Source organism: Bombina bombina, chromosome 12 (assembly GCF_027579735.1).
Source record: "Bombina bombina isolate aBomBom1 chromosome 12, aBomBom1.pri, whole genome shotgun sequence".
NCBI classification, from domain to species: Eukaryota; Metazoa; Chordata; class Amphibia; order Anura; family Bombinatoridae; genus Bombina; species Bombina bombina.
In genome coordinates this window covers 64736988-64760101 of record NC_069510.1, presented here as the reverse complement: position 1 = coordinate 64760101, position 23114 = coordinate 64736988, and the positions used below count along the sequence as shown (strand labels likewise).

The 23114-nt window shown below is 42.1% G+C and overlaps 1 protein-coding gene across 2 annotated transcripts in view; it reads right to left on the bottom strand.

Annotated features, from left to right (window-relative positions):
- The window catches only part of FAM50A (family with sequence similarity 50 member A), a 92493-nt gene that overhangs the window by 67698 nt on the left and 1681 nt on the right, over nucleotides 1-23114 (bottom strand). For both annotated transcript variants that reach the window (XM_053696067.1, XM_053696068.1), the window contains exons 2-4: nucleotides 21071-21203; nucleotides 19143-19227; nucleotides 17252-17351 (exon numbers count right to left, since the gene is read on the bottom strand). In XM_053696067.1, the coding sequence (XP_053552042.1) occupies nucleotides 17252-17351; nucleotides 19143-19227; nucleotides 21071-21181 (296 nt within the window). In that variant the 5' untranslated portion in view covers nucleotides 21182-21203. The remainder of the gene's footprint in view (nucleotides 1-17251; nucleotides 17352-19142; nucleotides 19228-21070; nucleotides 21204-23114) is intronic.

Sequence of the window (23114 nt, the reverse complement as noted above, 5' to 3'; positions counted from 1 at the left end):
AAAAAAGCACCTTATTTTAAGAAATTGGGTACTGGCAGGCAGCTGCCAGTACCTAAAATGGCAACAAATAGGAAGAGGGGGGGAGGTAAAGAGAGCTGTTTAAGGGGGGGGGGATCATGGAGGTTGGGGGGTTAGGGGGGGAACCTACACTGCAGAAACTATGAATGTATTTAAAAAAAAATGTTTACACAAAAAAAAGGCTTTTATTTTAGTACTGGCAGACTTTCTGCCAGTACTTAAGAAGGCGGTGACAATTGTGGGATGGGGGAGGGAATAGAGCTGTTTGTGAGGGGATGTGTCAGGTGGGAGACTGATCTCTACACTAAAGTTAACCCCTTAACTGCTGGGCATAATACAAAGTGTAGTGCGCAGGGACATTTAGCTGCCTTCTAATTATCAAAAAGCAATGCCAAAGCCATATATGTCTGCTATTTCTGAACAAAGGGGATCACAGAGAAGCATTTACAACCATTTGTGCCATAATTGCACAAGCTGTTTTTAAATAATTTCAGTGAGAAACCTAAAGTTTATGAAAAAGTTAGTGATTTTTTTTATTTGATTGCATTTGGCAGTGAAATGGTGGCATGAAATATACCAAAAAGGAAATTTATGCTTACCTGATAAATTGATTTCTTTTACGATATACCGAGTCCACGGTTTCATCCTTTACTTGTGGGATACCAATACCAAAGCTTTAGGACACGGATGAAAGGGATGGACAAGACAAGATCCTAAACGGAAGGCACCACTGCTTGAAGCACCTTTCTCCCAAAAAGAGCCTCAGAAGAAGCAAAAGTATCAAATTTGGAAAATTTGGAAAAAGTATGAAGGGAGGACCAAGTCGCAGTCTTACAAATCTGTTCAACAGAAGCATCGTTTTTAAAAACCCATGTGGAAGCCACAGCTCTAGTGGAATGAGCCGTAATCTTTTCAGGAGGCTGCTGTCCAGCAGTCTCGTATATGCCAAACGTATGATGCTTTTCAGACAAAAAGAAAGAGAGGTAGCCGTAGCTTTTTGACCTCTACGCTTTCCAGAATAAACAACAAACAGAGAAGATGTTTGACGAAAATCCTTGGTTGCTTGCAAGTAAAACTTCAAAGCACGAACCACGTCCAAGTTATGTAACAGATGCTCCTTCTTAGAACAAGGTGTTACGGTTACCCTTAGTCTCGCTGAGAGATGGACCGCTTAGTAGCCTGGATCCCTATTGCTAAAGAGGGGAGAAGCTGCTTTCCATAGTATTCTATATGAGTCTCGCAAATATAGAATAATCTCCCTTAGCTGCAGTACAGCTAGGATACCCTTCTGCCCACAAAAACGAGTCAACGCTGCGATTGAGGGTCAAACAAGAACTCAGGACTGGGATGCCCAGCCTGCTTTTTATTAAGGTTACATGCACACAGGGCACTCCCAGGGGGAGAGGGGGGGAAGCACAAAATCCCCCATCACACATTTAGATAGAGAGCACTGTCCTTTGACAGGCCACAATAGGATTACAGTACTTAAGATAACAAGTTTACAAGTTCATCTTATCAATTAGCAGTCTGGCTCCAGAGGTGATTAGACAATAGTTTCTAAAAGCTGAAAAAAAAGAGTTAACTCTTTATGAAATGAAACTTGTTACGGTTTTCTTGGAGCCCTTCTTAGGCGCTGGCTTGCTGGTTCAGGCATTGCTGCTGGGAAATAAGCTCTTCACAACAAAATAACTAATGCTTCTGTAACATTGCTCCCTTTCTGTGGAACACTCTGGCAGACACGGTCTGACCCCTTTTCGGGGCAGACTAAGGCTGTCCAGACCGCTGGTTATGCGGGGCTGAGGTCGGTTTGTCTGGACAACCCGTCGGCGTTGCCATTCTGTTTCCCAGGTCTGTAAGTAATGGTGAAATTGAAGGTTTGCAACGATAAGCTCCAACGTAATAGCCTGCCGTTATCTCCAGAGACCCGGTTCAGCCACACCAACGGGTTATGGTCGGTGACCAGAGTGAACTCCTGACCATATAAATAGGGAGTCAATTTCTTTAATGCCCACACCAAAGCCAAACACTCCTTTTCGACCGCTGCATAGCTGACTTCGCGGGGCAGGAGCTTCCGGCTGATGTAGGCAACTGGATGCTCCCCTCCATCTTCGCCTACTTGGCTGAGGACGGCTCCCAGCCCGAACATGGAAGCATCTGTATGGACGATAAAACGTTTGTTAAGGGCTGGGGCCGCCAAGACAGGAGCGTTAATTAGAGCATTTTTGAGAGCCTGGAAAGCCGTTTCACAGTGGGGAGACCACAGGACCTGTCGAGGTAAGTTCTTCTTGGTCAAGTCAGTCAGGGGTTTGGCAAGTGTGCTGTAGTCTGGTACGAACCGTCTATAGTACCCTGCCGTGCCCAGGAAGGCTAGGACCTGAGTCTTAGTGATGGGGGTGGGCCAATTGGCGACAGCTTCTATTTTGGCCGGCTCTGGTCGCTGCTTTCCACACCCCACCCGGTGACCCAGGTACTGTACCTCGGCCATCCCAAAGTGGCATTTTTCTGGCTTCAGAGTCAGGCCAGCAGCCCGGATCTGATCCAGAACCATTCCCACATGAGCTAAGTGGTCCTCCCAGGACTCACTGTGGATCGCTATGTCGTCCAGGTAGGCGCAAGCAAAACTCTGGAAGCCATCCAGGAGCCTATCCACCAAGCGCTGGAATGTAGCTGGGGCATTCTTCATCCCAAACGGCATTACCCTAAACTGATATAAGCCGAATGGGGTGACGAATGCCGACTTGGGGATAGCCTCCGGGGCCAGGGGAATCTGCCAGTAACCTTTGCAGAGGTCAATAGTGGTCAGGTAATTTCCCCTGGCTATACGATCGAGTAGCTCGTCTACCCTGGGCATAGGGTAAGCGTCCGTCACAGTATTTTCATTGAGCCTCCGATAGTCTACGCAGAACCGGGTGGTCCCATCTTTCTTGGGCACCAAGACAACTGGGGAGGCCCAGGGACTATCGGAGGGCTCAATTACCCTGAGCTGGAGCATCTCATCGATCTCCTTCTTCATTCCTGTCCTAACTGCTTCGGGGATTCGGTACGGAGCCTGGCGCAAGGGAGCTTGTCCCGGAGTATCTACCTGGTGGGTGGTTAAAGTAGTGTACCCTGGCTTCGGGGAGAAGGTGAGGTGTTTGGACTGGAGGAGTTGGTTGAGCTGCTCCCTTTCAGTGGGGCTAAGTCGGTCCCCTATCTGAACCTGCGCCACTATACCTGTGGGGAGGCTCTTTTCTAATAGGTCTGGAATGGGTAAACTGTCGGGGTCTTCCTGAGGGGAACAACATACGGCCGTCACGTTCTCTGGTCGCTCAAAATATTCCTTGAGCATGTTTACATGGAATGTCTTTCTAAGATTGTTGTCGTGGCAGCTAGCTATCACATAAGTGGTGTCTCCCCTTTTCTCTACGATCTGGTAGGGACCCTGCCAGGACGCCTGCAATTTGTCTGTCTTCACCGGCTTAAGTACTAACACCTTTTGTCCTATGGTGAAGATTCTCTTTCGGGCCCCCCGATCGTACCATACTTTCTGTCTTCTCTGGGCCAACTGGAGATTAGCCCGCACGGATTTGGCTAATTGCTCCATTCGGTCCCTGAGTTCCAGCACGTATGGCACAATTGGGACACCGTCAGCCTCCATCTCTCCCTCCCAGTGCTCCCGGATCAGGTTTAGGGGTCCCCGTACCTTTCTTCCGTAGAGCAACTCGAAGGGAGAGAACCCTGTCGTTTCCTGGGGCACCTCCCGATAAGCAAATAGGAGGTGCGGCAGGAAGCGTTCCCAGTCTCGGTATTCCTGAGTGAACGTCTTGAGCATTTGCTTGAGGGTCCCATTGAACCTCTCACACAGCCCGTTCGTCTGGGGGTGGTATGGGGAGCTTAGGAGGGACTTAATTTTGCAAACCTGCCAGAGTTGTTGGGTCAATTCAGCCGTAAATTGGGTGCCTCGGTCGGATAGGATTTCTTTTGGAAATCCTACCCGGGAGAACACCTGTACTAGTGCATTCGCTACCGTATCCGCTTGTATGTTGGATAGGGCGACAGCCTCTGGGTACCTGGTAGCGTAGTCCACTACGGTAAGAATGTATCGCTTACCGGAGGGACTAGGGGTAGCCAGTGGTCCCACTAGGTCAATAGCAACCCGGCTGAAGGGTTCCTCTACAATGGGCATATTTACTAGCTGGGCTTTAGGGTGATCGCCTCGCCTTCCTACTCGTTGACACACATCGCAGGTGTTACAGTAAGTTCTAACGTCAGCGTGCACCCCTGGCCAAAAGAACGTGTGAGTAATGCGGTGTAGGGTACGGGTAACGGCTAGGTGGCCTGCTAAGGGGATGTCGTGGCCTATTTTGAGGATTTCTTGCCGGTATTTGTGGGGCACTACCAGCTGTCGCCTACGCTGTCCCCTTTTCTCTGTCCAGCGGTATAGTTTCCCTTTTTCCCATAAGAATGTTTCGTTATCTGCCCCGCCCCCTCCGGTCTCTGCTCGTTCCCGGTACTTTTGTAAGGTCGGGTCAGTCTTAGACTCTGCCTCGAAAGCATCTGGGGTGTCCCAGGGTATGGGGCCTAACCTGTCAGGCAAGGTCGGGGTAGGTCTTACCTGTGTCTCCCGCACTGGTGAAAGCTCTCGCTCCGTCCGGGCTTGGGCCCGTGTAGTCACTGGGTCCGCCTCGTTGTTGCATACTGGAGCATAGGCAGAAGTCATGGGGCCCAAATCGTTGCCCAGTAGTACTTCGGCAGGTAAATTATCCATTAGGCCCACGTTCACAGCCCCCTTTCCCGCTCCCCAATCAAGATGCACTTTAGCTGTTGGAATTTTGTACACACCCCCCCCCCCGCCACTCTAACGGCCACCGTCTGTCCGGATCGCTTGTGCTCTGGCACCAAATGACTCTGTACCAGCGTGATAGTAGCCCCTGTGTCTCGCAATCCCTCGGTAGATCGCCCCTCGAGCCATACCCTCTGCCGATGGTGCTGGCGGTTATCTGAGGCAGCATATACAGGGTCTGCCTCGTGAAGCGGCCCCACATATCCCTCCATAGGGGCCTCTTGGTTAACACAGAGGGCCCGGGCCGGACGATAGGACCCAGAGGGGTAATTGTAATTCCTGGGTGTCTGGTGCGTATTAAGGGGGCAGCTAGCCATGAAATGCCCTGGTTGCTTGCATCGGTGGCAAGTCGGTCTGGGACGCTCAGAGCTGTTATTGGGTGGTCCTGAGTGTCGGACGGGCCCTGTGGGCACCGGGGCTCGGAATTCAGCACGAGGGGGTGCACGGTAAACCTCTCTGGGTTCGACCCGTGCTGGAGCTCGGTAGTTCATGGGTTCGTGAAGACGGGAGTCATAATGTTCATCGGCCAATTTGGCTGCTTCTTCTAAGGTAGAAGGCCGCCTGTCTCGCAGCCATTCCTTCCCTTGCTGTTCCATGCCATTATAAAAATGTTCTAAGAGAAACAATTGTAAAATTTCCTCCCCAGTCACCGCTTTACTTCCGCTCAGCCAGTGATTTGCCGCTCTCCGCATTCGGTGCGCCCATTCCATATGGGTATCGTTAGGCTTCTTTTCCGTGCCCCGAAACTGTCGGCGATACGTGTCCGGAGTTACAGCGTATCGTCGCAACAGTGTCTCCTTAACTAGCTCATACTGTGTCACTTCATCAGCACCCAGAGTACGAAAGGCTTCCAGGGCTCGCCCGGATAGTTTCCCAGACAATATCGTGGGCCACTCTCTGTTGGGAATCTGGTGCAGGGCACATTGCCTTTCGAAGTCCGCCAAATATTCATCAATCCCTGTCTCGCTCTCTAGGAAGGGTCGAAATGCCGCATAGGGTATCTTGGGCCTCCCAGCATTTTCGACAGGGATGATTACCTGCGGGGCTTCAGCATTGCGGTGTGCGTTCGCTAGGTTGAGTTCGTGGGCTCGAGTCTCTCGTATATCCTTGTCCGCCTCCGCCATCAACTGCTGTACCAATTCCATGGAGGGGTTCGGCCCGTATAATGAGAGCCTTTCCCGAACAATCCTGGTTTTTTCGTCACTAATCGTGGTCGGTGTTTCCGCCATTGTGAAGCTCTGATCCAGTTCGGTCAATTCTGTGATCAGCTCTCTCCTCGGCCGGTTGCTGGCGTACCCCCCTCTGCTTTCAAGTAAATCCTTTAGGGTTGTACGCTTCAATTTTTCGTAAGCGCTCTCCATCCGTTCTGTACCTCTCCTAGGAAATCCAGGAAAATCCCGCCGCTGCCGCCAAATGTTACGGTTACCCTTAGTCTCGCTGAGAGATGGACCGCTTAGTAGCCTGGATCCCTATTGCTAAAGAGGGGAGAAGCTGCTTTCCATAGTATTCTATATGAGTCTCGCAAATATAGAATAATCTCCCTTAGCTGCAGTACAGCTAGGATACCCTTCTGCCCACAAAAACGAGTCAACGCTGCGATTGAGGGTCAAACAAGAACTCAGGACTGGGATGCCCAGCCTGCTTTTTATTAAGGTTACATGCACACAGGGCACTCCCAGGGGGAGAGGGGGGGAAGCACAAAATCCCCCATCACACATTTAGATAGAGAGCACTGTCCTTTGACAGGCCACAATAGGATTACAGTACTTAAGATAACAAGTTTACAAGTTCATCTTATCAATTAGCAGTCTGGCTCCAGAGGTGATTAGACAATAGTTTCTAAAAGCTGAAAAAAAAGAGTTAACTCTTTATGAAATGAAACTTGTTACGGTTTTCTTGGAGCCCTTCTTAGGCGCTGGCTTGCTGGTTCAGGCATTGCTGCTGGGAAATAAGCTCTTCACAACAAAATAACTAATGCTTCTGTAACACAAGGGTTAGGACACAGAGAAGGAACAACAATTTCCTGATTAATATTCTTATTTGAAACAACCTTAGGAAGAAATCCAGGTTTGGTACGCAAAACCACCTTATCAGAATGGAATTTAAGATAAGGGGAATCGCATTGCAATGCAGAAAGCTCAGAAACTCTTCGAGCAGAAGAGATAGCAACTAAAAACAAAACTTTCCAAGATAACAGCTTAATATCTATGGAATGCATGGGTTCAAACGGAACTCCTTGAAGAACATTAAGAACTAAATTCAAACTCCATGGCGGAGCAATCGGTTTAAACACAGGCTTGATTCTAATCAAAGCCTGACAAAATGGCTGAACATCTGGGACATCTGACAGACGCTTGTAAAGCAAAATTGACAAAGCAGAAATTTGTCCCTTCAAGGAACTAGCTGATAATCCCTTATCCAATCCTTCTTGGAGAAAAGACAAAATCCTAGGAATCCTGATCTTACTCCATGAGTAACCCTTGGATTCACACCAATAAAGATATTTACGCCATATCTTATGGTAAATTTTTCTAGTGACCGGCTTGCGAGCCTGAATCAGGGTATCAATGACCGTCTCAGAGAAACCCTGTTTAGATAAAATCAAGCGTTCAATCTCCAAGCAGTCAGCTGCAGAGAAGTTAGATTTGGATGTTGGAACGGACCTTGAATGAGAAGGTCCTTTCTCAATGGCAGTCTCCACGGTGGCAGAGACGACATGTCCACTAGATCTGCATACCAGGTCCTGCGTGGCCACGCAAGCACTATTAAAATTACTGAAGCCCTCTCCTGTTTGATTCTGGCAATCACACAAGGAAGGAGAGGAAAAGGTGGAAACACATAAGCCAGGTTGAACGCCAGGTTGAACGACCAAGGTACTGCTAGAGCATCTATCAGTACAGCCTGGGGATCCCTTGACCTGGACCCGTAACGTGGAAGTTTGGCATTCTGTCGAGATGCCATCAGATCCAATTCCGGTGTGCCCCATTGATGAATCAAGGCTGCAAACACTCCCCCGGATGAAAAGTCTGACGACTTAGAAAATCCGCTTCCCAGTTCTCTACCCCTGGGATATAGATCGCAGACAGATGGCAAGAATGAGTTTCCGCCCATCGGATTATCTTTGATACTTCTATCATCGCTAGAGAACTCCTTGTTCCCCCCTGATGATTGATATATGCCACAGTCGTGATATTGTCCGACTGGAATCTTATGAATTTGGCCGAAGCCAACTGAGGCCACGCCAGCAGCACGTTGAATATCGCTCTCAGTTCCAGAATAGTGATTGGTAATCGAGACTCAGCATGAGTCCACAAACCCTGAGCCTTCAGGGAGTTCCAGACTGCACCCCAGCCCAGAAGACTGGCGTCCATCGTTACTATTACCTAAGATGGTCTGCGGAAGCACATCCCTTGGGACAGATTGTCCTGCGACAACCACCACCGAAGAGAGAGTCTCTGGTCTCTTGATCCAGATTTATCTGAGGAGATAAATTTGCATAATCCCCATTCCACTGACTGAGCATGCACAGTTGTAGTGGTCTTAGATGAAAGCGAGCAAACGGGATGATATCTATTGCCGCTACCATTAGTCCGATGACTTCCATACACTGAGCCACTGATGGCCGCTGAATGGACTGCAGAGCCCTGCAAGTATTTAGAATCTTTGATTTTCTGACTTCTGTCAGAAATATTTTCATATTTTCTGAGTCTATCAGAGTTCCCAGGAATGGAACTCTGGTCTGTGGAACTAGTGAACTCTTCCCTACATTCACTTTCCAAACGTGAGTTCTCAGAAATGACAACACGATGTCCGTGTGAGATTTGGACAGATGAAATGCTGACGCCTGAATCAGGATATCGTCCACTGCTATGCCTCGCAGCCTGAGAACCGCTAGAAGAGACCCTAGAACCTTTGTGAAGATCCTGGGAGCCGTGGCCAACCCGAAGGGTAGGGCCACAAACTGATAATGTTTGTCCTGAAATGCAAATCGCAGGAACTGATGGTAATCCTTGTGGATAGGGATGTGAAGATACGCATCCTTCAGGTCCACCGTGGTCATGTATTGACCCTCCTGGATCATAGGCAGAATTGTACGAATAGTCTCCATCTTGAACGATGGGACTCTGAGGAACTTGTTTAGACACTTGAGATCTAAAATCGGTCTGAAGGTTCCCTCTTTTTTGGGAACCACGAAAAGGTTTGAATAGAACCCCTGCCCTTGTTCCCGATCTGGAACTGGGAAAATTACACCCATGGTGTAGAGGTCTTTTACACAGCGTAAGAACGCCTCTCTTTTTGTCTGGTCTACAGACAATCGTGAAAGATGAAATCTTCCCCTTGGGGGGAAGTCTTTGAATTCCAACTGATACCCCTGGGCCACAATTTCCAATGCCCAGGGATCCTGTACATCCCTTGCCCAAGCAAAGAAAGAGAGTCTGCCCCCTACTAGATGCGGTCCCGGATCGGGGGCTGCCCCTTCATGCTGTCTTGGCAGCAGTAGCGGGCTTTTTGACTTGTTTACCTTTACTCCAGGCCTGATTAGGTCTCCAGACCGCCTTGTATTGCGCATAGTTCCCTTCCTGCTTAGTGGAGGAAGGGGAAGCAGAGGATGTTCCTTTAAAATTTCGAAAGGAACGAAAATTATTTTGTTTACTCCTCATCTTGAGGGGCTTGTCCTGAGGTAGGGCGTGACCCTTACCTCCAGTAATGTCAGAGATTATTTCCTTCAGTTCAGGCCCGAATAGGGTCTTACCCTTGAAGGGAATAGACAAAAGCTTAGATTTAGACGATACGTCAGCCGACCAAGACTTTAGCCATAACGCTCTACGTGCTACAATGGCAAAGCCTGCATTTTTCACTGCTAATTTTGCAAGTTGAAAAGCAGCATCCGTCATAAAAGAATTTGCTAGCTTAAGAGCCTTAATTCTGTCTAAAATGTCCTCTAAAGGTGTCTCAACCTTCAGAGACTCTTTCAGGGCGTCAAACCAAAAAGCAGCTGCAGTAGTTACTGGAACCTTGCAAGCTATAGGCTGTAATAGAAAATCCTGGTGAACAAAAGTTCAAACATTTTCTTAAAAGTAGGATGGGGAGAAAACGGTATACCTGGTCTATCCCATTCCTACTCAACAATTTCCGAAATTCTCTTAGGAACCGGAAAAACATCCGTGTAAGTAGGTACTTCCAAATATTTGTCCATTTTACACAATTTTTCTGGGGGAATCGTGATCGGGTCACAATCATCCAGAGTCGCCAGAACCTCCCTGAGCAACAGACGGAGGTGTTCCAGTTTAAATTTAAAGGACAAGACGTCCGAATCTATCTGAGGTAATACATTTCCTGATTCTGAAAGTTCTCCCTCAGACATAAAATCCCTGACCCCCATATCAGAACACTGTGAGGGTGCATCGGAAATAGCCACTAGGGCATCACAGGGTTCAGCATTTACATCAGAACCCGGCCTACTGCGTTTACCCTGCAAAACTGGCAGTTTAGACAATACCTCTGTAAGGGTAGTAGACATCACTGCAGCCATATCTTGCAAAGTAAAAGAATTAGACGCACTAGAAGTACTTGGCGTCACTTGTGCGGGCGTTAAAGGTTGAGACACTTGGGGAGAATTAGGTGGCATATCAGACTGAACATCATCTTTAGACACACTTTCATTACCTAAAATGTAACCTTTACAGTGTAGGGCCCTTTCAGTACAAGAGGAGCACAATGTACTTCTAAACTCATAGAGCATTGACTTTCTTCAATGTCAGACATGTTGAACAGGCTATGTAACACCACAGAAAAATTAAACACTTTATTTGAAAGTATAAAACAGTTTAACAAAAAAACGGTACTGCGCCTTTAAGAAATTAAAAAGCGCAAAAGTTCTGCAGAACCGCTAAGAATGAAACACAGATGCACAATTTTTAGATAATTCTGCCCTAAAAAGCATCCGGATATTGCACCCCAAGTAAGGACAGTTAAACAAATTATTTAATAAGGATAATGACGTTTTGACTAAAACTCTTAACGTTTATCCGCACCTCGCCACAGCTCTGTTGTGGCGCCTACCTGCCCCCAGGGATGTTAGAAGACCCTCCAAATCACTCCGGTACAAGAGTGATTACTTTGGGCCCAACCGGAGCTGAATGCTACTGCCTGTGAGTATGGAAACTGTGCAACTGAGGCGCAAAAAAACAGGCTCCGCCCATCTACTACGATGTATGCTAAGCTCAAACGCAGCATGTAAAACATCCCAAACAAGCCATGTGGGTATAACAAACACTAAAAACGAGTGCAATATTAGCCATGTGGACCCCCAAAAATTAAAAACCACCAGCCATAACCTATGTTAGATTGCTAATAAAACGTTAGGCTGCCCCAGTGTCTCACCATGCATTAAACCATACAGGATCACAGTAATAACCTCTTTCATTGAACAGAATTACTGCTTACCCCTTCCCTCTATGGGAATTATGTCAGTCAGTTCTGATACATCACAGTCTCCTCAGAAATGACGACTGCACATACCTCAGTGCTGCTTACAGCAGGAAACGTTCCCCACACTGAAGACTCTTCTGTTCTCCTCAGCAATCTTGTGGGAAAGCAAACATGGATCTCAGTTACAACTGCTGAGATCATCAGACTCCAGGAAGAATTCTTCTTCTATGTTCTGCCAGAGGAAAAATAGTACACTCTGGTACCATTTAAAAAATAAAAGATTCTTGATTGAAGAAAACTAAAACTATCATTTTATCACCATATAAACTTTACCCTTCCTATTGCTAGCATAGGCAGAGAGAATGACTGGGGGGAGGAGTTAGGGGAGGAGCTATATAGCAGCTCTGCTGTGGTGCTCTTTGCCACTTCCTGTTAGCAGGAGGAATATATCCCACAAGTAAAGGATGAAACGGTGGACTCGGTATATCTTGTAAAAGAAATGGGCCTAGATCAATACTTTGGGTTGTACTTAGGGTTGTCTACTAAAAAAAAATATATACATGTAAAGGGATATTCAGGGATTCCTGACAGATATCAGTGATCCAATGTAACTATCGCTAATTTTGAAAAAAAATGGCTTGGAAATAGCAAAGTGCTACTTGTACTTATTGCCCTATAACTTGCAAAAAAAGCAAAGAACATGTAAATATTGGGTATGAAAAATAAAATGTAGAAACTATTTAGCATGGGTGTTTTTTGGTGGTTGTAGATGTGTAACAGATTTTGGGGGTCAAAGTTAGAAAAAGTGTGTTTTTTTCCATTTTTTCCTCATATTTTATCATTTTTTTATAGTAAATTATAAGATATGATGAAAATATTGGTATCTTTAGAAAGTCCATTTAATGGCGAGAAAAACGGTATATAATATATGGGTAAAGTAAATGAGTAAGAGGAAAATTACAGCTAAACACAAACACCGCAGAAATGTAAAAATAGTCATGGTCCTTAAGGGAAAGAAATTAAAAAATGGCCTTGTCCTTAAGGGGTTAACATAAAACACCAAGAGAAAAAACAAACAAATTTGATGATAAACGTAAATTGGAAAGTTGTTTAAAATGACATGCCCTATCTGAGTCAGGAAAGTTTAATTTGGACTTTACTGTCCTTTTAAGGAGAGCAACAACTTTGAACTTTATATGCGAAAAGGAGATCGGCTCAAGGAGGATGAAAGAAATGTACAGTCATCCAGGGGCAGAGTTTAAAGGGACATTGTACACTAGATTTTACTTTGCATAAAGGTTTTGTAGATGATCCATTTATATAGCCCATCTGGGTGTGTTTTTGTAACAATCTATAGTTTTACTTATTTATTTTTTTTAATACCATTGTGCTGATTTTCAGACTTCTAAACAAACTCCAAAGGTTTACATGTATACTAATGTCTACATATTCCTGCTTGTTCTTGTGTGTGTGTAATGGGCCTTTTCATATGAGGGGGGGGGGTCTGCCCTACCTGTTTTCTCAGCCCCTCTCAGTGGGTGTCGCAGCCTAACCTCATCAGCAGTGCTAAATTGTAAGCTTCTAAGTAAGTTTTTAAAAGGTTTTATACTGAATCTTTAAATAAGAATATGCACAGATACCGATCTATAGTAGTGTCTATTAAATGCAGTTATATGAAAATTGGTGTATACTGTCCCTTTACGTTTTCTGGGAAGAGGTCTGATGAAAAAGGTATGGACAGTCCAGTAATCCAAGAGTGAATCGGAGCATTACTATGCGGCACCTGAGCAAATCCCAGATGTTGTATCAAAGCAAATGGGCAACTTGATGGTTCCTCCACTTAATAATAATAGTATCTTTATTCCACATTCACTAAAAACTGTATCAAACAATGTAAATAAGGGGTGACATGGCTGAAGCAAGAGTTAGTACCAACTGTCTTAATAGTTTCAGCAGAGGTTACAATACTCATAGACTATATTAAGGTTTCTTATAGAGAAATAATGGAAGTGAATTGTTTAAAATTGTGCGCTCTTTCTGAATCATGAAAGATTAAAAAGGTACATGAAACCCAATTTTGTACTTTTATGATTCAGATAGAGCATACAATTTTAACCCCTTAACGACCAAGGACGTACGCCACACGTCCTCTAAAAAAATACACTTAATGACCGAGGACGTGTGGCGTACGTCCTTGGTCTGGAAAGCAGCTGGAATCGATCCTGCTCGCTTCCAGCTGCTTTCCGGTTATTGCAGTGATGCCTCAACATCGAGGCATCCTGCAATAACCCCCCTTGGCCATCCGATGCAGAGAGAGCCACTCTGTGGCCCTCTCTGTACCGGACATCGATGGCCGGTTTCGTTGGTGGGTGGGAGCCAGTCTGGGAGGCGGGTGGGCGGCCATCGATGGGCTGTATCATGTGGAGGGGGGCGGGATCGTGGGCGGGAACGCCGGGCGCGCGCAGGGGTAGGAAGCGGGTGGGAACCGCTACACTACAGAAAAGTGATGGGATTAAAGTGGCAGTGATTGCCAAATTTATTTACATATATGTGAATCTAAGAGATCTGGGAGGGGTGGTGGGTTGGTCTTTTGGGGGGGGGCAAGCTACACTACAGAAAATCATTAAAAAAATAAAAATAAAAACATATTTTACTATAAACTGGGTACTGGCAGACAGCTGCCAGTACCAAAGATGGCTACTAATAAGTTAGAGGGGGATGGGTAAAGAGCTGTTTGGGGGGTATCAGGGAGGTTGGTGGTTAAGGGGGGATCCTCTAGAGCAGCATATGTAAGTATGCCTTTTTTTTTTATTTATTTTTTATCAAGGATAGCTTTTTTTTAGTACTGGCAGACTTTCTGCCAGTACTTAACATGGCGGGGACAATTGTGGGGTGGGGGAGGGAAGAGAGCTGTTTGGGAGGGATCAGGGGGTGTAATGTGTCAGGTGGGAGGCTGATCTCTACACTAAAGCTAAAATTAACCCTGCAAGCTCCCTACATGCTACCTAATTAACCCCTTCACTGCTAGCCATAATACACATGTGATGCGCAGCGGCATTTAGCGGCCTTCTAATTACCAAAAAGCAACGCCAAAGCCATGTATGTCTGCTATTTATCAACAAAGGGGATCCCAGAGAAGCATTTACAACCATTTGTGCCATAATTGCACAAGCTGTTTGTAAATGATTTCAGTGAGAAACCTAAAATTGTGAAAAATTTTACTTTTTTTTTATTTAATCGCATTTGGCGTTGAAATGGTGGCATGAAATATACCAAAATGGGCCTAGATCAATACTTAGGGTTGTCTACTACACTACAATAAAGCTAAAATTAACCCTACAAGCTCCCTACATGCTCCCTAATTAACCCCTTCATTGCTGGGCATAATACACGTGTGGTGCGCAGTGGCATTTAGCGGCCTTCTAATTACCAAAAAGCAACACCAAATCCATATATGTCTGCTATTTATGAAAAAAGGGATTCCAGAGAAGCATTTACAACCATTTGTGTCATAATTGCACGAGCTGTTTGTAAATAAATTCAGTGAGAAACCTAAAGTTTGTAACAAAATGTGTGAAAAAGTGAACAATTTTTTTTATTTGATCGCATTTGGCGGTGAAATGGTGGCATGAAATATACCAAAATGGGCCTAGATCAATACTTTGGGATGTCTTCTAAAAAAATATATATACATGTCAAGGGATATTCAGGGATTCCTGGAAGATATCAGTGTTCCAATGTAACTAGCGCTAAGTTTGAAAAAAAGTGGTTTGGAAATAGCAAAGTGCTTCTTGTATTTATTGCCCTATAACTTACAAAAAAAGCAAAGAACATGTAAACATTGGGTATTTCTAAACTCAGGACAAAATTTGGAAACTATTTAGCATGGGTGTTTTTTGGTGGTTGTAGATGTGTAACAGGTTTTGGGGGTCAAAGTTAGAAAAAGTGTGTTTTTTTCCATTTTTTCCTCATATTTTATATTTTTTTTATAGTAAATTATATGATATGATGAAAATAATTGTATCTTTAGAAAGTCCATTTAATGGCGAGAAAAACGGTATATAATATGTGTGGGTACAGTAAATGAGTAAGAGGAAAATTACAGCTAAACACAAACACCACAGAAATGTAAAAATAGCCTTGGTCCCAAACGGACAGAAAATGGAAAAGTGCTCTGGTCACTAAGGGGTTAAACAGCATTCCAATGTACTTCTAATATCTAATTTGCTTCATTCTGTTAGTATCTTTTATTGAAAAGCATAACTAGGTAGGCCCAGGAGCTGCAATGCATTACTTTGAGCTAGCTGCTGATTGGTGGTTGCACATATATGCCTACTATTGCCATTGTCTCACCTTGTATGTTCCGCTAGCTCACAGTAGTGCATTGCGGCTCCTTAAAGGGCCATAATACCCAAATGTTGAAACATTTGAAAGTGATGCAGCATAGCTGTAAAAAGCTGACTAGAAAATATCACCTGAACATCTCTATGTAAAAAAGAAAGATATTTTACCTCAAAAATTCCTCAGTAGCCTTATCCCATTGTAAAGGACTTCTAAGTAGCAAATCAGTATGTCTGTCCCGGGACAGCGGAAGGAGCGAACTTACGTGCACACTCATCTTATTTCCCTATTCAGCTTAAGGAAGTTTACAATGAAATCTCATGAGAGTTAAGTGAAATCTCATGAGATCACAGTAAAAGAGTTCATGACCTCAGCACTGTTGATGCTGATTGGATGCTGTTAATTTCTTCATTTTATATTATTTTTTACCTGCAGCTGAGCAGTAACTGAAATATAACTTTTTACACAGAACTTACTCTGCTGAGCTGAGGAGATTGTGAGGTAAAATATCTTCCTTTTTTACATAGAGATGCTCAGGTGATATTTTCCTGTCAGCTTTTTACAGTTATACTGCATCACTTTCAAGTGATTTAGCATATGAGTATTATGTCCCTTTAAACAAATTATACCAAGAGAGTGGTGCATATTTGATAATAGAAGTAAATTGGAAAGTTGTTTAAAATTGTTTGTTCCATCTTAATTATGAAAGAAATTTTTTAGATTTCATATCCCTTTAAATTAAAGGGATACTAAACCCACATTTTTTCTTTAATGATTCAGATAGAGCAGCAATTTTAAGCAACTTTCTAATATATTCCTATTATAAATTTTTCTTTGTTCTCTTGCTATCTTTATTTAAAAAGCAGGAATGTAAAGCTTTTAAGGCTGGTCAATTTATGGTTCAGAACCTGGGTTATGCTTGCTTACTGGTGGCTAAATGTAGCCACCAATAAGCAAGCACTATCCAGGGTGCTGAACCTAAAATGGGCCGGCTCCTAAGCTTTACATTCCTGCTTTTTAAATAAAGACAGCAAGAGAACAAAAAAAAAAATTGATAATAGGAATATATTAGAAAGTTGCTTAACCCTTTCAGTGCTAACGACGGCTCTGAGTCGTCGCAGAGTTTCCCACTCAGGTGCTAACGACGGCTCAGAGCCGTCGCATGCACTCTCCAACCCTGAGGGAGATGTGGGGGCTCCCACCCACTCCTACCCCGGCGATCGGGCCTGTATAGAGCCAGGCATCGCCGGGGATTCACGTTTTGCGCAATGACATCACTGCGCAACTTTATTTAAAAATGACAATGATAAGTATAGGAAAAGGGGGCATGCTGCTTAGAAGCCTGTATCTCAGGCATCTAAGCAGCTACAGACCACCAAGACCCACCGTTGTAAAGGTAATTGCCTAACCTTTCCAATGGTGTAGGTCTTGGGGATCTGAAGAAAAAAAAAAATATACATATATATTTCAAAAAATAAAAAAAAACTTAAATCAGCTTAGGACCCAGGTGGGAAAGTGCTTAGCACTTAAAGGGAAACTAAACCCACATTTGTTTTTCATGATTCAGATAGAGCAGATATTCCTTTAATACAATTAGAACACAAGAAATCCCATCATAGACAGACTAGAAATACTCACAGCTGAAGATCTTTGAACTGCTCCTTTTTTGCTAGTTGCTTCTCTCTCTCTTTCACAAGAGCCTCTTGCTTAGCTTTCATGTCATTTAGGGTCACCAAACCTGGGAAAAGATAGAGCATTAAAATACACAGTGCTTTATTACAAAACTGCTTTATTACAATAGAGAAGGCAGCTGATTGGCTGTAACACCCGCTATGTCATACCTAGAAAAATGATGGGAACATATAAGTGGACTGATGAACCTCTAGACCAGACATCATCAAACTTGGCCCTCCAGAGGTTTTGGAACTACATTTCCCATGATGCTCAGCCATCATGGGAAATGTAGTTCCAAAACCTCTGAAGTGCCATGTTTGATGATGTCTGCTCTAGACCAGCACATACGGTGGAGAGTGTGTGGGGGTTATAATACAGGGACAGTGTATTCGGGCAAGCAGCAGATAAGAGCTCACTATATTTAAAACTGGTGCTGAAACACCCTTTAAAAGGGCTTTCTCTCTCTCTTTCCTACACCCACTTGTCTGATTTCTTCTGATGCCTCTTGTTCACATAGCTTTTACTGCAGTATTGAAATGTCTAGCATAGGTGGAAATGTCAGCAGGAAAAAACAGCTATTTCTAACGACAAAGTAAAAAGGTATAGGAGATATCCGTCAACAATTTAATACAACCCAGCAGGTAAAAATGGATAACTGGAAAAACAAAGAATATTATTTTTTTTACAGCACACTATCCCTTTTAGATTTAAATGTCTTTAATATAAATACAGAAAGTAATACTGTACAATTATAATAAGACTTTGTTTTTATTTTACATAACATGAGAAAATCAAAAACCTATTATTATGCATCATGTGAAGATATTCGATTTATTTATCTTTGTACTATATGGCTTTTTATGAATAATGTTTGTTAAAAATATGCTGGAACAAAATAGCTTCATCATTTGTGTTTTGTCAATTTAAGGAACATAAAACCCAACTTTTTTCTTACACGACTCAGATAGATCATGGGATTTTAACCAACTTTCCAATTTACTTCTATTATCCAATTTGTTTTGTTCTCTTGATATCCTTTGTTGAAAGTGATACCTAAGTAGACTCAGGAGGTGCTGATTGGTGGCTGCACATATACATGTCTCATGTTATTGGCTCACCCAGTAGATTTAGCTAGTTCCTAGTAGTGCATTACTGCTTCTTCAACAAAGGATACCAAAGGAATTAAGCAAAATTTTACAGAAGTAAATTGGAAAGTTGTTTAAAATTGTATTAATCTAAAACATAAAATACATTTTTGGGGTTTCATGTCCCTTTTAAGGGACATAATACTCATTTGCTAAATCACTTGAAACTGATGCAGGATAACTGTAAAAAGCTGACAAGAAAATATCACCTGAGCATCTCTATGTAAAAAAAAAAAAAAGAAGATATTTTACCTCAAAATTTCTTCAGCTCACCAAAGTAAGTGCTGTGTAAACAGTTATACTTCAGCTGCTGTCCAGAGGCAAGTTGAAAAAACAAAAAACAAAAAGTGCTGAGGTAATTCTTTGCCTGTACTGTGAGCTCATGAGATTTCACATAACTTAGTTCAACTGAATAGGAAAATAACATGACTGTGCCTGCACATGATAGATTCACACTCCCTAGCTTGTCCTGGGACAAGTATCCTGACAGGCTGCTTAAAGTCTCTTTACAGTGGGGTGAGAATACTTAGGAAATTTGAGGTAAAATATCTTCCTTTTTTTACATAGAGATGTTCAGGCGATATATTCTAGAAAGCTTTTTTATGGGTATCATGGCCCTTTAAATAAGAGACACAGTCTTCGGGCATTAGTCGCAAGCCTTATAGGGCAGAATGATGGGGGGGGATCCTGTGTTAAGTCACTATACTTGCCCACTGTGCTGGATTTCAGCTCCGCTTCCACAGCATCATAATGAGCAGAGAACTTCTTGTTGATGTTGGCTTTAACCACATTCTCCTGCAGAACAAAAACAATGAAATAGTGAGTGCAATAACTGAATTACATCCATTACCTTCTGATCTGGTTGCACGCACTAGATATGAGATCACTCAATTATCATCAAGGGACACTAATCAAAATGAAACTTTCGTGATTAAGAGAGAGCAAACAGTTTTAAAAGTTGTATAGGCTATATAAATGGATCATCTACAAAACATTTAAGCAAAAAAAAAATCTTTGTATAATTTCCCTTTAAATGTCCCTTTAAGCTTATATTGGCACAAAACTATTAAAATATTCATCTATTAGTAAAAAAAAAACAATAATTACATATTAAAATCTTAAAGGGACATGAAACCCAAAAATTTTCTTTCATGATTCAGATAGAGAATACAATTTTAAAACAACTTTCTAATTATACTTCTATTATCTAATTTGTTTCATTCTCTTGGTATCATTTGTTGAAGGAGCAGCAATTCCCTACTGGTTTCTAAATGAACACATGGGTGAGCCAATGACAATCGGTATATATATGCGGCTACCAATAAGCAGCTAGAATCTAGGTTCTTTGCTGCTCCTGAGCTTTCCTAAATAAATCTGTCAGCAAAGGATAACAAGAGAAGGAAGCAAATTAAATAATAAAAGTAAATTGGAAAGTCGTTTAAAATTGTATTATGTATCTGAATCATGAAAGAAAAATGTTGTGCTTCATGTCCCTTTAATCTTTTATTAGCACAACACAATAACTATTTGAATATTAAGATTATATTACTACAACACAATAACTGTTTATTAGAAATGTAAGATATTATCAGCACAACATAACTATTTATTAAATTAAGCTATCATAAAAACTATTAATGTGATGGTAAATCCAAGCGTTTAAAAAATAACTGTAGTTTCAGTCATCAGTTACTAAAAAAGGGTGCTAAACTCACCCTATCTGTGCTGCCACAGCTCACTAAAGTCAGCCGCACAGTGTTCCTCTTCAATAAGGTAATGTTTCCACCTCTAAACCAATAGCTGTGCCTGTCATATGACATCCTAGCACAGCTATTGGTTCAGAGGTGGAAACGTCACCTCACTGGTAAAGAGTGCTGCGCCGTGGGAGGCCGGAGGCGCTGAGTTAAGCAATCTACTGCGGCACAGATAGGGTGAGTTTAGCACTCATTTTTTAGTAACTGATGACTGAAACTACAGTTTATTTTTAGTGATGGTAAATCCTAGCAGTTTTTTAAACGCTCAAATTTACCTTCACTTTAACATAAGACGACAACTGTTAATCAGAATTTTAAATACACTTATTGCTAGAAAATATCTGTGTGTTTAACCCCTGCAACGTCTGCTCCAGGGAAGAATTGCACTATGGGAATTTGTCCGAACACATCCGGTGAGCCACTGAAAAGAGGCATTTGTGGCTGACAATTAGTATCTAGCTTCCAGTAACCTTGACTATTTAAAAGGGACAAGATACCCAAAGTCTTTCTTTCACGATTCAGATAAAGCATTCAATTTTAAGCAAGTTTCCAATTTACTTCTATTATCAAAGTTGCTTCATTCTCTTAGTATCCTTTGTTGAAGGAGCAGCAATGCACTACTGGGAGCTAGCTGAACATATTACAAGATGCATATCTGTGCAGCCTCCAATCACCAGCTAGCTCCGTAGGGCAATGCTGCTACTGAGCCTACCTAGGTATGCTTTTCAACAAAGGATACCATGAGAATGACACAAATTAGATAAAAGTAAATAGAAAAGTTGTTGACAACTAAAGTATGAAAGAAAAATTTTGGGTTTCATGTTCCTTTCATTTTAACTCTCCTGACCCTTTATTTAAGAACGGTATTATCTTATCACTCATACCTCCGCTATCTTCTGCTTCATCTGTTCCAGCTGCTCTCGCTGTTTTTCTCGCTTCTTCATGAGCTGCATGGCTCTTCCGGCCTCACTGGCCGCTCCCTTGTACTGAGCCATGTTTGCAACCTTGTAAAGTCACCTAGAAAAGGATTTAGGAGTCCAAGAGTGAGACATCATGACTAGAGGGCCAACACTCACTCAAAAGAAGAAGGGTTAGTTGGTTGGGGAAATGGTGGCAGAAAATAGGTATAGATATCTATTTTACATTAACAGTATCAGATATATATATATATATATATATATACATACATACATATATATATACATATTATATATATACAGTGAGGCCCCGGTTTACGCACGACTCGGTATACGAAATTTCGGTTTACGAAATCGAAATTTGAAGAAAATTTGACTCGGTTTAAGAATTTTTTTCGCAATACGAAACAAAATGCCGGTTTGCCCCCTCGGTTTACGAATATTTTTCGCAATACGAAACCAGTGGCCCCTGTGCCCCCTGCATACTCAAGTATGATTGAATTAATATTGAATTAATGAAGTTTGGGTACCAGTGTGGAGGTGTTGGAGAGGTTTTGGAGCCATTTTGCAGCAAGTTGTTGAGCCTTTTGGAGCCATTTGCAGCAAGTTGTTAAGCCTTTTGGAGCCATTTGCAGCAAGTTGTGGAGCCTTTTGGAGACATTGGAGCCATTTGCAGCAAGTTGTTAAGCCTTTTGGAGCCTTTTGGAGCCTTTTGGAGCATTTTTTGGACACTTTATTTGAATTTTTTCGGACCTCCGGAACGCATTAATTGATTTTCAATGCATTCCTATGGGAAACCGTGTTTCGGTTTACGAATTTTTCGCAATACGAAACGACCCGGAGAACGAATTAAATTCGTAAACCGAGGCCTCACTGTATACATATACACACACATACACACACACACGTATATATATATAATAATAATAAAAAGTACATTATTTTCTACGTGATGTAACGTGCAATGGGTTTTGCGATTTAAGTCTAACGCAGTTGGATTAACGCACATGAAAAATTGCGAATATAAAATATTAAAAATATCAATAAAAATTATTATACATACTGTAAAATATTCTACATAATCCATAGAATATATCTATATTGTTCCAATATTTATTATTATTATCGGTTATTTGTAGAGCGCCAACAGATTCCGCAGCGCCAACATATTCTTTTAATATTTCTTATATAAAATTTCAAGTACGCACACAGAAGTTAGCAATTCTTCGTGTGCGCTAACCCGACAGCGCTAGACCTAAATAGTTATAAACCCGAAGCATGTTACACATATTATATATTTCTATGTTCACATAGAAAACATCTGATAATGTTAATGTAAAATAGATATTGTTACCTATATATCTAAAGGAATGTATATATATATATATATATATATATATATATATACACACACACACATACAGACATACTGTATGTATTTAAAATAAAAAAGTACATTATTCTGTAAGTAAAGAACATTGTAATATTAAATATGTACAGTACATATACAGTAAAACACAAATACTTAAATGATATACTGTACAGTGTGTATATATATATATATATATATATATATATATATATATATATATATATATATATATATATATATATATATAAGCAAAAGCAATATATATATATACACACATACATATATTTAGACATATAGTCTATGTATGCATTTATATGTTAAAGGGACAGTAAACACTTTGAGATAGTAATATAAAAAAAAAACGTATATATGAAAAAAAGTCTACAATATAGTTTATTTTGACCCCTTTTCCTGTAATTCCAGTCTGAAATTGTGAGCTTTTCAGTTCCTGTTAGAAATGGAAGTGCAGTACACTGTTAAATCAAGCACAACCATTGGCTGCACACTCTAGTGACCTATTTATAACTGTCTCTAATTGGCCACAACCGAAGTTACAACATGGCAGCTGCCATTGTTTTTAGACACTAAAACTTTACACTTATTTTGGCAATATTTAAACAGCTAATGAAATTTAAATAA